The sequence below is a fragment of the Oncorhynchus clarkii genome, chromosome 21 (genome assembly GCF_045791955.1).
Source record: "Oncorhynchus clarkii lewisi isolate Uvic-CL-2024 chromosome 21, UVic_Ocla_1.0, whole genome shotgun sequence".
In the NCBI taxonomy this organism is placed as follows: Eukaryota; Metazoa; Chordata; class Actinopteri; order Salmoniformes; family Salmonidae; genus Oncorhynchus; species Oncorhynchus clarkii.
Genome location: NC_092167.1, coordinates 51,991,593 through 52,006,102, shown reverse-complemented (window position 1 = coordinate 52,006,102; position 14,510 = coordinate 51,991,593). Strand labels below are relative to the sequence as shown.

Genomic DNA, 14,510 nt, shown 5'->3' with positions numbered 1-14,510 from the left:
ACAGGAGAGACCAGGGTGAGTTCTACTATCTACAGGAGAGACCAGGGTGTGTTCTACTATTGACAGGAGAGACCAGGGTGTGTTCTACTATCTACAGGAGAGACCATGGTGTGTTCTACTATCTACCAACAATAGGAGAGACCAGGGTGTGTTCTACTATCTACAGGAGAGACCAGGGTGTGTTCTACTATCTACCAACAATAGGAGAGACCAGGGTGTATTATACTATCTACAGGAGAGACCAGGGTGTGTTCTACTATCTACCAACAACAGGAGAGACCAGGGTGTGTTCTACTATCTACAGGAGAGACCAGGGTGTGTTCTACTATCTACAGGAGAGAACAGGGTGTGTTCTACTATCTACCAACAACAGGAGAGACCAGGGTGTGTTCTACTATCTACAGGAGAGACCAGGGTGTGTTCTACTATCTACAGGAGAGAACAGGGTGTGTTCTACTATCTACCAACAACAGGAGAGACCAGGGTGTGATCTACTATCTACAGGAGAGACCAGGGTGTGATCTACTATCTACAGGAGAGACCAGGGTGTGTTCTACTATCTACAGGAGAGACCAGGGTGTGATCTACTATCTACAGGAGAGACCAGGGTGTGTTCTACTATCTACCAACAACAGGAGAGACCAGGGTGTGTTCTACTATCTACCAACAACAGGAGAGACCATGGTGTGTTCTACTATCTACCAACAATAGGAGAGACCAGGGTGTGTTATACTATCTACAGGAGAGACCAGGGTGTGTTCTACTATCTACCAACAACAGGAGAGACCAGGGTGTGTTATACTATCTACCAACAACAGGAGAGACCAGGGTGTGTTCTGCTATCTACCAACAACAGGAGAGACCAGGGTGTGTTATACTATCTACCAACAACAGGAGAGACCAGGGTGTGTTCTACTATCTACAGGAGAGACCAGGGTGTGATCTACTATCTACAGGAGAGACCAGGGTGTGTTCTACTATCTACCAACAACAGGAGAGACCAGGGTGTGTTATACTATCTACCAACAACAGCAGAGACCAGGGTGTGTTCTACTATCTACCAACAACAGGAGAGACCAGGGTGTGTTCTGCTATCAACCAACAACAGGAGAGACCAGGGTGTGTTCTACTATCTACCAACAACAGGAGAGACCAGGGTGTGTTATACTATCTACCAACAACAGGAGAGACCAGGGTGTGTTCTACTATCTACAGGAGAGACCAGGGTGTGATCTACTATCTACAGGAGAGACCAGGGTGTGTTCTACTATCTACCAACAACAGGAGAGACCAGGGTGTGTTCTACTATCTACCAACAACAGGAGAGACCAGGGTGTGTTCTACTATCTACCAACAACAGGAGAGACCAGGGTGTGTTATACTATCTACCAACAACAGGAGAGACCAGGGTGTGTTCTACTATCTACCAACAACAGGAGAGACCAGGGTGTGTTCTACTATCTACCAACAATAGGAGAGACCAGGGTGTGTTCTACTATCTACAGGAGAGACCAGGGTGTGTTCTACTATCTACAGGAGAGACCAGGGTGTGTTCTACTATTGACAGGAGAGACCAGGGTGTGTTCTACTATCTACAGGAGAGACCAGGGTGTGTTCTACTATCTACCAACAATAGGAGAGACCAGGGTGTGTTCTACTATCTACAGGAGAGACCAGGGTGTGTTCTACTATCTACAGGAGAGACCAGGGTGTGTTCTACTATCTACAGGAGAGACCAGGGTGTGTTCTACTATCTACAGGAGAGACCAGGGTGTGTTCTACTATCTACAGGAGAGACCAGGGTGTATTATACTATCTACAGGAGAGACCAGGGTGTGTTCTACTATCTACAGGAGAGACCAGGGTGTGTTCTACTATCTACCAACAATAGGAGAGACCAGGGTGTATTATACTATCTACAGGAGAGACCAGGGTGTGTTCTACTATCTACAGGAGAGAACAGGGTGTGTTCTACTATCTACAGGAGAGACCAGGGTGTGTTCTACAATCTACAGGACAGACCAGGGTGTGTTCTACTATCTACAGGAGAGACCAGGGTGTGTTCTACTATCTACAGGAGAGAACAGGGTGTGTTCTACTATCTACCAACAACAGGAGAGACCAGGGTGTGTTCTACTATCTACCAACAACAGGAGAGACCAGGGTGTGTTCTACTATCAACAGGAGAGACCAGGGTGTGATCTACTATCTACAGGAGAGACCAGGGTGTGTTATACTATCTACAGGAGAGACCAGGGTGTGTTCTACTATCTACCAACAACAGGAGAGATCAGGGTGTGTTCTACTATCTACCAACTACAGGAGAGACCAGGGTGTGTTATACTATCTACCAACAACAGGAGAGACCAGGGTGTGTTCTACTATCTACAGGAGAGACCAGGGTGTGTTATACTATCTACAGGAGAGACCAGGGTGTGTTCTACTATCTACCAACAACAGGAGAGATCAGGGTGTGTTCTACTATCTACCAACAACAGGAGAGACCATGGTGTGTTCTACTATCTACCAACAATAGGAGAGACCAGGGTGTGTTATACTATCTACCAACAACAGGAGAGACCAGGGTGTGTTCTACTATCTACAGGAGAGACCAGGGTGTGATCTACTATCTACAGGAGAGACCAGGGTGTGTTATACTATCTACAGGAGAGACCAGGGTGTGTTCTACTATCTACCAACAACAGGAGAGACCAGGGTGTGTTATACTATCTACCAACAACAGGAGAGACCAGGGTGTGTTCTACTATCTACCAACAATAGGAGAGACCAGGGTGTGTTCTACTATCTACCAACAACAGGAGAGACCAGGGTGTGTTATACTATCTACAGGAGAGACCAGGGTGTGTTCTACTACCTACCAACAACAGGAGAGACCAGGGTGTATTATACTCTCTTACAGGAGAGACCAGGGTGTGTTCTACTATCTACCAACATTAGGAGAGACCAGGGTGTGTTATACTATCTACCAACAACAGGAGAGACCAGGGTGTGTTATACTATCTACCAACAACAGGAGAGACCAGGGTGTGTTCTACTATCTACCAACAACAGGAGAGACCAGGGTGTGTTATACTATCTACAGGAGAGACCAGGGTGTGTTCTACTATCTACAGGAGAGACCAGGGTGTGTTATACTATCTACCAACAACAGGAGAGACCAGGGTGTGTTCTACTATCTTACAGGAGAGACCAGGGTGTGTTCTACTATCTACAGGAGAGAACAGGGTGTGTTCTACTATCTACCAACAATAGGAGAGACCAGGGTGTGTTCTACTATCTACAGGAGAGACCAGGGTGTGTTCTACTATCTACAGGAGAGACCAGGGTGTGTTCTACTATCTACAGGAGAGATCAGGGTGTGTTCTACTATCTACAGGAGTGACCAGGGTGTGTTCTACTATCTACCAACAACAGGAGAGACCAGGGTGTGTTCTACTATCTACCAACAACAGGAGTGACCAGGGTGTGTTCTACTATCTACCAACAACAGGAGAGACCAGGGTGTGTTCTACTATCTACCAACAACAGGAGAGACCAGGGTGTGTTCTACTATCTACCAACAACAGGAGAGACCAGGGTGTGTTCCACTGTCTACCAACAACAGGAGAGACCAGGGTGTGTTCTGCTATCTACAGGAGAGACCAGGGTGTGATCTACTATCTACAGGAGAGACCAGGGTGTGTTCTACTATCTACAGGAGAGAACAGGGTGTGTTCTACTATCTACAGGAGAGACCAGGGTGTGTTCTACTATCTACAGGAGAGACCAGGGTGTGTTCTACTATCTACATGTGAGACCAGGGTGCGTTCTACTATCTACAGGAGAGACCAGGGTGCGTTCTACTATCTACAGGAGAGACCAGGGTGTGTTCTACTATCTACAGGAGAGACCAGGGTGTGTTCTACTATCTACCAACAACAGGAGAGACCAGGGTGTGTTCTACTATCTACCAACAACAGGAGAGACCAGGGTGTGTTATACTATCTACCAACAACAGGAGAGACCAGGGTGTGTTCTACTATCTACCAACAACAGGAGAGACCAGGGTGTGTTCTACTATCTACCAACAATAGGAGAGACCAGGGTGTGTTCTACTATCTACAGGAGAGACCAGGGTGTGTTCTACTATCTACAGGAGAGACCAGGGTGTGTTCTACTATTGACAGGAGAGACCAGGGTGTGTTCTACTATCTACAGGAGAGACCAGGGTGTGTTCTACTATCTTCCAACAATAGGAGAGACCAGGGTGTGTTCTACTATCTACAGGAGAGACCAGGGTGTGTTCTACTATCTACAGGAGAGACCAGGGTGTGTTCTACTATCTACAGGAGAGACCAGGGTGTGTTCTACTATCTACAGGAGAGACCAGGGTGTGTTCTACTATCTACAGGAGAGACCAGGGTGTATTATACTATCTACAGGAGAGACCAGGGTGTGTTCTACTATCTACAGGAGAGACCAGGGTGTGTTCTACTATCTACCAACAATAGGAGAGACCAGGGTGTATTATACTATCTACAGGAGAGACCAGGGTGTGTTCTACTATCTACAGGAGAGAACAGGGTGTGTTCTACTATCTACAGGAGAGACCAGGGTGTGTTCTACAATCTACAGGACAGACCAGGGTGTGTTCTACTATCTACAGGAGAGACCAGGGTGTGTTCTACTATCTACAGGAGAGAACAGGGTGTGTTCTACTATCTACCAACAACAGGAGAGACCAGGGTGTGTTCTACTATCTACCAACAACAGGAGAGACCAGGGTGTGTTCTACTATCAACAGGAGAGACCAGGGTGTGATCTACTATCTACAGGAGAGACCAGGGTGTGTTATACTATCTACAGGAGAGACCAGGGTGTGTTCTACTATCTACCAACAACAGGAGAGATCAGGGTGTGTTCTACTATCTACCAACTACAGGAGAGACCAGGGTGTGTTATACTATCTACCAACAACAGGAGAGACCAGGGTGTGTTCTACTATCTACAGGAGAGACCAGGGTGTGTTATACTATCTACAGGAGAGACCAGGGTGTGTTCTACTATCTACCAACAACAGGAGAGATCAGGGTGTGTTCTACTATCTACCAACAACAGGAGAGACCATGGTGTGTTCTACTATCTACCAACAATAGGAGAGACCAGGGTGTGTTATACTATCTACCAACAACAGGAGAGACCAGGGTGTGTTCTACTATCTACAGGAGAGACCAGGGTGTGATCTACTATCTACAGGAGAGACCAGGGTGTGTTATACTATCTACAGGAGAGACCAGGGTGTGTTCTACTATCTACCAACAACAGGAGAGACCAGGGTGTGTTATACTATCTACCAACAACAGGAGAGACCAGGGTGTGTTCTACTATCTACCAACAATAGGAGAGACCAGGGTGTGTTCTACTATCTACCAACAACAGGAGAGACCAGGGTGTGTTATACTATCTACAGGAGAGACCAGGGTGTGTTCTACTACCTACCAACAACAGGAGAGACCAGGGTGTATTATACTCTCTTACAGGAGAGACCAGGGTGTGTTCTACTATCTACCAACATTAGGAGAGACCAGGGTGTGTTATACTATCTACCAACAACAGGAGAGACCAGGGTGTGTTATACTATCTACCAACAACAGGAGAGACCAGGGTGTGTTCTACTATCTACCAACAACAGGAGAGACCAGGGTGTGTTATACTATCTACAGGAGAGACCAGGGTGTGTTCTACTATCTACAGGAGAGACCAGGGTGTGTTATACTATCTACCAACAACAGGAGAGACCAGGGTGTGTTCTACTATCTTACAGGAGAGACCAGGGTGTGTTCTACTATCTACAGGAGAGAACAGGGTGTGTTCTACTATCTACCAACAATAGGAGAGACCAGGGTGTGTTCTACTATCTACAGGAGAGACCAGGGTGTGTTCTATTATCTACAGGAGAGACCAGGGTGTGTTCTACTATCTACAGGAGAGATCAGGGTGTGTTCTACTATCTACAGGAGTGACCAGGGTGTGTTCTACTATCTACCAACAACAGGAGAGACCAGGGTGTGTTCTACTATCTACCAACAACAGGAGTGACCAGGGTGTGTTCTACTATCTACCAACAACAGGAGAGACCAGGGTGTGTTCTACTATCTACCAACAACAGGAGAGACCAGGGTGTGTTCTACTATCTACCAACAACAGGAGAGACCAGGGTGTGTTCCACTGTCTACCAACAACAGGAGAGACCAGGGTGTGTTCTGCTATCTACAGGAGAGACCAGGGTGTGATCTACTATCTACAGGAGAGACCAGGGTGTGTTCTACTATCTACAGGAGAGAACAGGGTGTGTTCTACTATCTACAGGAGAGACCAGGGTGTGTTCTACTATCTACAGGAGAGACCAGGGTGTGTTCTACTATCTACATGTGAGACCAGGGTGCGTTCTACTATCTACAGGAGAGACCAGGGTGCGTTCTACTATCTACAGGAGAGACCAGGGTGTGTTCTACTATCTACAGGAGAGACCAGGGTGTGTTCTACTATCTACAGGAGAGACCAGGGTGTGTTCTACTATCTACAGGAGAGACCAGGGTGTGTTCTACTGTCTACAGGAGAGACCAGGGTGCGTTCTACTATCTACAGGAGAGACCAGGGTGCGTTCTACTATCTACAGGAGAGACCAGGGTGTGTTATACTATCTACAGGAGAGACCAGGGTGTGTTCTACTATCTACAGGAGAGACCAGGGTGTGTTCTACTATCTACAGGAGAGACCAGGGTGTGTTCTACTATCTACAGGAGAGACCAGGGTGTGTTCTACTATCTACAGGAGAGACCAGGGTGTGTTCTATCTACAGGAGAGACCAGGGTGTGTTCTACTATCTACAGGAGAGACCAGGGTGTGTTCTACTATCTACAGGAGAGACCAGGGTGTGTTCTACTATCTACAGGAGAGACCAGGGTGTGTGCGTCTGTCCATCGGTGCTTGTATACTTACCGCACTCTGCCTCATCACTCCAGTCATCACAGTCGTTATATCCGTTACAAACAAGTTTCCTGGGGATACATAGTCCAGTCACACACAGGAAGTGGTCGTGTCCTCCACAAACAGCTGCAGAACAGACCAACAAAACGACAGTTAGCACTAAATACACACACAGGAAGTGGTATATATAGTGTGTATATATAGTGTGTATTAAAAGTCTAGTTAGTGTGTATAGATAGTCTAGTGAGTGTGTATAGTGCGTATAGAGTGTATATAGTGTTAATATAGTGTGTATATATAGTCTAGTGATTGTGTATATAATGTGTATATGTAGTCTATTGAGTATGTATATAGTGTGTATATAGTGTATATCCAGTGTATATATAGTTTGTATATAGTGTGTATATATAGTGTGTATACATAGTCTAATGAGTGTGTATAAAGGGTGCAGAGTGTGTGTATATAGTGTGCATATAGTGATATAGTGTGTATATAGTGTGTATATAGTGTGTATATAGTGGGTATATAGTGTGTATATAGTGGGTATATAGTGATATAGTGTGTATATAGTGGGTATATAGTGACATAGTGTGTATATAGTGATATAGTGTGTATACAATGTGTATATAGTGAAATAGTGTGTATACAGTGTGTATATAGTGATATAGTGTGTATATAGTGGGTATATAGTGATTTAGTGTGTATATAGTGGGTATATAGTGATATAGTGTGTATATAGTGTGTATATAGTGGGTATATAGTGATATAGCGTGTATATAGTGGGTATATAGTGATATAGCGTGTATATAGTGGGTATATAGTGTATATAGTGTGTATATAGTGTGTATATAGTGGGTATATAGTGATATATATTGTGTATATAGTGGGTATATAGTGATATAGTGTGTATATAGTGTGTATATAGTGGGTATATAGTGATATAGTGTGTATATAGTGGGTATATAGTGACATAGTGTGTATATAGTGATATAGTGTGTATACAGTGTGTATATAGTGATATAGTGTGTATACAGTGTGTATATAGTGATATAGTGTGTATATAGTGGGTATATAGTGATTTAGTGTGTATATAGTGGGTATATAGTGATATAGTGTGTATATAGTGTGTATATAGTGGGTATATAGTGATATAGCGTGTATATAGTGGGTATATAGTGATATAGCGTGTATATAGTGGGTATATAGTGTATATAGTGTGTATATAGTGTATATATAGTGGGTATATAGTGATATATATTGTGTATATAGTGGGTATATAGTGATATAGTGTGTATATAGTGTGTATATAGTGGGTATATAGTGATATAGTGTGTATATAGTGGGTATATAGTGATATAGTGTGTATATAGTGGGTATATAGTGATATAGTGTGTATATAGTGTGTATATAGTGGGTATATAGTATGTATATAGTGGGTATATAGTGTATATAGTGTGTATATAGTGGGTATATAGTGATATAGTGTGTATAAAGTGTTTATATAGTGGGTATATAGTGATATAGTGTGTATATAGTGGGTATATAGTGTATATAGTGTTTATATAGTGGGTATATAGTGATATAGTGTGTATAGTGTGTATAGTGTATATATAGTGTATATATAGTGTGTATATAGTGTGTATATAGTGTGTATAGTGTGTATATAGTGTGTATATAGTGTGTATAGTGTGTATATAGTGTATATAGTGTGTATAGCGTGTATAGTGTGTATATAGTGTGTATATAGTGTGTGTATAGTGTGTATATAGTGTATATAGTGTGTATAGTGTGTGTATAGTGTGTATATAGTGTGTATATAGTGTGTATATAGTGTATATAGTGTGTGTATAGTGTGTATATAGTGTGTATATAGTGCATATAGTGTGTATATAGTGTATATAGTGTGTATAGTTTGTATATAGTGTATAGAGTGTGTGTATATAGTGTGTATATAGTGTGTATATAGTGTGTATATAGTGCGTATATAGTGTGTATATAGTGCGTATATAGTGTGTATATAGTGTGTATATAGTGAACAAGCATGTTCTGACTCACATGGTTTGCCTTTGACCTGTCTGGGAGAGTAGCAGCTGGAAGGGATGGAGTTGGGGCTGAGGAGTGCGGAGTTAACCCCTGTACCTGGGCTGACCCCCGACTCGGCTTGCATTGCCATGGACGACAACCCATGCAACCCGGAAGTGTTGTTGGTGAACTGGGAGCATCGCAGGAAGTCAGGCCATGATGCATTGAACAGCTGGAGGACGGGTCCACAGCCCTCTCTGGCCGACTCACAGAACGACTGACAGGGTAGGACGACACGTCTAGAGAGGGAGAGAGAGAATAGAAAAAGAGAAAAGGAGAGAGAAATGTATCAGCTGCAGTACTATATCCTTACAAAAGATGGCGTTGACTTCACAGGACGTCCTAAGGAGTTATTTTTAATAACAAACCCAACGCATTTTAATTGAATTGAATTCATTTTGGGTAAGAGACATATACAACAAATTGTACAATGTGGACCCAGAGGATATCACTTAAATGATCGTGCCCCAGGTTACATGATAAACCACATTGACATGGTCTATAACCAACACAGTTACAATAGCAGAGCTAGTGATATGTCTGGTAAAATCCCAAGAGTCAACAGTCCTGCGAGGAGCAGGTTTTTCTATACAGGCGTTAGTCTGTGGAATAGCCTCCCCTCTGTGATCAAGCAAAGAAAAGGTAGCAAAAAAAAGCAGGTGAAGGTTTTAATTTGGACAAAGACGTCTAAGTGAGGGCAACAACTCCGTTACCCCTTGTGCCCCCTACTGCTGGTCAGATGTATATATTTGTATAATAGGTATGATCTGCCATGAATAGATCGTTTTTTAGATTGGAATGTGAATTTAATGGTTCGGGAGAAGTGCAGTGAATAGTGACACTTTTGTCAATTTAAATTAATGTATTTACAGGAAACCCAGAGCTGCCCATTGACGTGAACCTTTCAGACGTGCTAAATGCTTTTTACGATAGCTTTGAAGCAAACAACACTGAAGCATGCATGACAGCACCAGCTGTTCTGGACGTCTGTGTGATAACACTTTCGGTAGCCGATGTGAGCAAGACTTTTAAACAGGTCAACATTCACAAAGCCACAGACAGATTACTAGGAGGTGTACTCAAAGCATGTGTCGGACCAACTGGCAAGTGTCTCCACTGACATATTCAACCTCTCCCTGACCCAGCTGCGACAGAGCCTGGACTCGAACCAGGATCTCTAGTGGCACAGACCACTGCGCCACTCGGGAGGCATATAACAGCAAACTCAATGATGGTGTTGGAGTCGTGCCTGGCCATGCAGTCATGGGTGAACTGGGAGTACAGGAGGGGACTGAGCATGCACCCCTGAGGGGCCCCAGTGTTGAGGATCAGCGTGGCAGTTGTGTTGTTACGTACCCTTACCACCTGGGGGCGGCCCGTCAGGAAGTCCAGGATCCATTTGCAGAGGGAGGTGTTTAGTCCCAGGGTCCTTAGCTTATTGATGAGCTTTGAGGGCACTATTGTGTTGAACACTGAGCTGTGTAGTCAATGAATAGCATTCTCACATAGGTGTTCCTTTTGTCCAGGTGGGAAAGGGCAGTGTGGAGTGCAATAGAGATTGTGCAATAGAGACTGTGGATCTGTTGGGGCGGTAAGCAAATTGGAGTGGGTCTAGGGTTTCTGGGATAATGGTGATGATGTGAGCCATGACCAGCATTTCAAAGCACTTCATGGCTACAGATGTGAGTGCTACGCGTCGGTAGTCATTTCAGCAGGATACCTTGATGTTATTGGGCACATGGTGGTCTGCTTGAAACATGTTATTGCAGACTTGGTCAGGGACGGGTTGAAAATGTCAGTGAAGACACTTGCCAGTTGGTCAGTGCATGCTCGGAGTACACATCCTGGTAATCATTCTGCGCCTCTGGCCTTGAGAATGTTGACCTGTTTAAAGGCCTTGCTCGCATCGGCTACGGAGAGAGTGATCACACAGTTGTCCGGAACAGCTGGTGCTCTCATACATGCTTCAGTGTTGCTTGCCTCGAAGCACGCATAATTTAGCTCGTCTGTTAGGCTCGTTTCACTGGGCAGCTCATGGCTGTACTTCACTTTATAGTTCATAATAGTTTGCAAGTTCTGCCACATCCGACGAGCATCAGAGCCGGTGTAGTAGGATTCAATCTTCGTCCTGTATTGACGCTTTGCCTGTTTGATGGTTCGTCTGAGGGCATAGCGGGATTTCTTATAAGCGTCCGGGAGAGTCCCACTCCGTGGGGATGTTCCGCTCAGTGCGGATGTTGCCTGTAATCCATGGCTTCTGGTTAAGGTATGTACGTAAGGTCACTGTGGGGACGACGTCCTCAATGCACTTATTGATGAAGCCAGTGACTGATGTGGTGTACTCCTCAATGCCATTGGATGAATCCCGGAACATATTCCAGTCTGTGCTAGTAGAACATTACTGTAGCTGAGCATCCGCATCATCTGACCACTTTCTTATTGAGCGAGTCACTGGTGCTTTCTGCTTTAGTTTTTGCTTGTAAGCAGGAATGACATGACATGATATAGTCTAGGACTACTGTTGATACTGTATTATAGGACTGAATAATAACATGATATAGTCTAGGACTACTGTTGATACTGTATTATAGGACTGAATAATAACATGATATAGTCTAGGACTACTGTATTATAGGACTGAATAATAACATGATATAGTCTAGGACTACTGTTGATACTGTATTATAGGAATGAATAATAACATGATATAGTCTAGGACTACTGTATTATAGGACTGAATAATAACATGATATAGTCTAGGACTACTGTATTATAGGACTGAATAATAACATGATATAGTCTAGGACTACTGTTGATACTGTATTATAGGACTGAATAATAACATGATATAGTCTAGGACTACTGTATTATAGGACTGAATAATAACATGATATAGTCTAGGACTACTGTATTATAGGACTGAATAATAACATGATATAGTCTAGGACTACTGTTGATACTGTATTATAGGACTGAATAATAACATGATATAGTCTAGGACTACTGTATTATAGGACTGAATAATAACATGATATAGTCTAGGACTACTGTATTATAGGACTGAATAATAACATGATATAGTCTAGGACTACTGTTGATACTGTAGTATAGGACTGAATAATAACATGATATAGTCTAGGACTACTGTTGATACTGTATTATAGGACTGAATAATAACATGATATAGTCTAGGACTACTGTATTATAGGACTGAATAATAACATGATATAGTCTAGGACTACTGTATTATAGGAATGAATAATAACATGATATAGTCTAGGACTACTGTTGATACTGTATTATAGGACTGAATAATAACATGATATAGTCTAGGACTACTGTTGATACTGTATTATAGGACTGAATAATAACATGATATAGTCTAGGACTACTGTTGATACTGTATTATAGGACTGAATAATAACATGATATGGTCTAGGACTACTGTTGATACTGTATTATAGGACTGAATAATAACATGATATGGTCTAGGACTACTGTATTATAGGACTGAATAATAACATGATATAGTCTAGGACTACTGTATTATAGGACTGAATAATAACATGATATAGTCTAGGACTACTGTTGATACTGTATTATAGGACTGAATAATAACATGATATAGTCTAGGACTACTGTTGATACTGTATTATAGGACTGAATAATAACATGATATAGTCTAGGACTACTGTATTATAGGACTGAATAATAACATGATATAGTCTAGGACTACTGTATTATAGGACTGAATAATAACATGATATAGTCTAGGACTACTGTATTATAGGACTGAATAATAACATGATATAGTCTAGGACTACTGTTGATACTGTATTATAGGACTGAATAATAACATGATATAGTCTAGGACTACTGTTGATACTGTATTATAGGACTGAATAATAACATGATATAGTCTAGGACTACTGTATTATAGGACTGAATAATAACATGATATAGTCTAGGACTACTGTTGATACTGTATTATAGGACTGAATAATAACATGATATGTTCGGAGGAGAGGGTCTTTGGTAACAGCTCTTTGGGGATGGATACAAGCTGAATGGAGTATTGCTTTGTGAATTATGCAAAAGCCTCAACCAGTAGAGCATTTAGAAAGCTGTTATGGACAGGCTCATTGGCTAATGCATTGCCAGGATAAGGAAGGCAGCACGCTGTTGAACCAGCTGTCATTAGAGCAGGGGATATTACTGTAATGGATTTTTGTTGTTGTTGTTATCCAACCAAACCGAAAACAAGCATACAGAAAAATAACTTGATATCACTGGACACTGGAGGGGTGCCATCTCCCAGTCCATCTCTATGGAGGGGTGTCATCTCCCAGTCCATCTCTATGGAGGGGTGCCATCTCCCAGTCCATCTCTATGGAGGGGTGCCATCTCCCAGTCCATCTCTATGGAGGGGTGTCATCTCCCAGTCCATCTCTATGGAGGGGTGTCATCTCCCAGTCCATCTACATGGAGGGGTGTCATCTCCCAGTCCATCTCCATGGAGGGGTGCCATCTCCCAGTCCATCTCTATGGAGGGGTGTCATCTCCCAGTCCATCTCTATGGAGGGGTGCCATCTCCCAGTCCATCTCTATGGAGGGGTGTCATCTCCCAGTCCATCTCTATGGAGGGGTGTCATCTCCCAGTCCATCTCTATGGAGGGGTGCCATCTCCCAGTCCATCTCTATGGAGGGGTGTCATCTCCCAGTTCATCTCTATGGAGGGGTGCCATCTCCCAGTCCATCTCTATGGAGGGGTGCCATCTCCCAGTCCATCTCTATGGAGGGGTGTCATCTCCCAGTCCATCTCTATGGAGGGGTGCCATCTCCCAGTCCATCTCTATGGAGGGGTGTCATCTCCCAGTCCATCTCCATGGAGGGGTGTCATCTCCCAGTCCATCTCCATGGAGGGGTGTCATCTCCCAGTCCATCTCTATGGAGGGGTGTCATCTCCCAGTCCATCTCCATGGAGGGGTGTCATCTCCCAGTCCATCTCTATGGAGGGGTTTCTACACCCCAATAGAGGTGGTGGCTGAAATAAATTCGGTAGATAAAGGGCTTGTCTCCTCACTGGTTTGTTCCTCCCCAACATGATCTGTTAATATTTGTTAATCTGATAATCTGTTAATAATATTAACAGATCATATCTACGTGAACAAAACATAATTCAGAGGAGGGCTTCTACTTGGTATTTAACCAAATGAAAAAAAACAAATACGAGCTTAACGGGCACAAATAAAAACCATCTCTTCTGTTCTATGTGAGTTATGATGTGAGTTATGGGTACTGTGCCTCATGACAGGTTGCTGCTGCAGTCAAAACCAACTGATAACAGTTTTCGGTTGGCCTTAAACATACTGAAATTGGGATTTGGCACGTTTTTTTAAGGACACACCGCAGATATTGCCACACATCCCACCTCAGTG

At 43.2% G+C, this 14,510-nt stretch overlaps 1 protein-coding gene across 1 annotated transcript in view; it reads right to left on the bottom strand.

Annotated features, from left to right (window-relative positions):
• Positions 1 to 14,510, bottom strand: part of LOC139379261 (atrial natriuretic peptide-converting enzyme-like) — a 91,808-nt gene that overhangs the window by 35,577 nt on the left and 41,721 nt on the right. Inside the window, exons 5-6 of the mRNA XM_071122059.1 lie at positions 9,046 to 9,311; positions 7,003 to 7,116 (exon numbers count right to left, since the gene is read on the bottom strand). Coding sequence (XP_070978160.1) covers positions 7,003 to 7,116; positions 9,046 to 9,311 — 380 coding nt within the window. The remainder of the gene's footprint in view (positions 1 to 7,002; positions 7,117 to 9,045; positions 9,312 to 14,510) is intronic.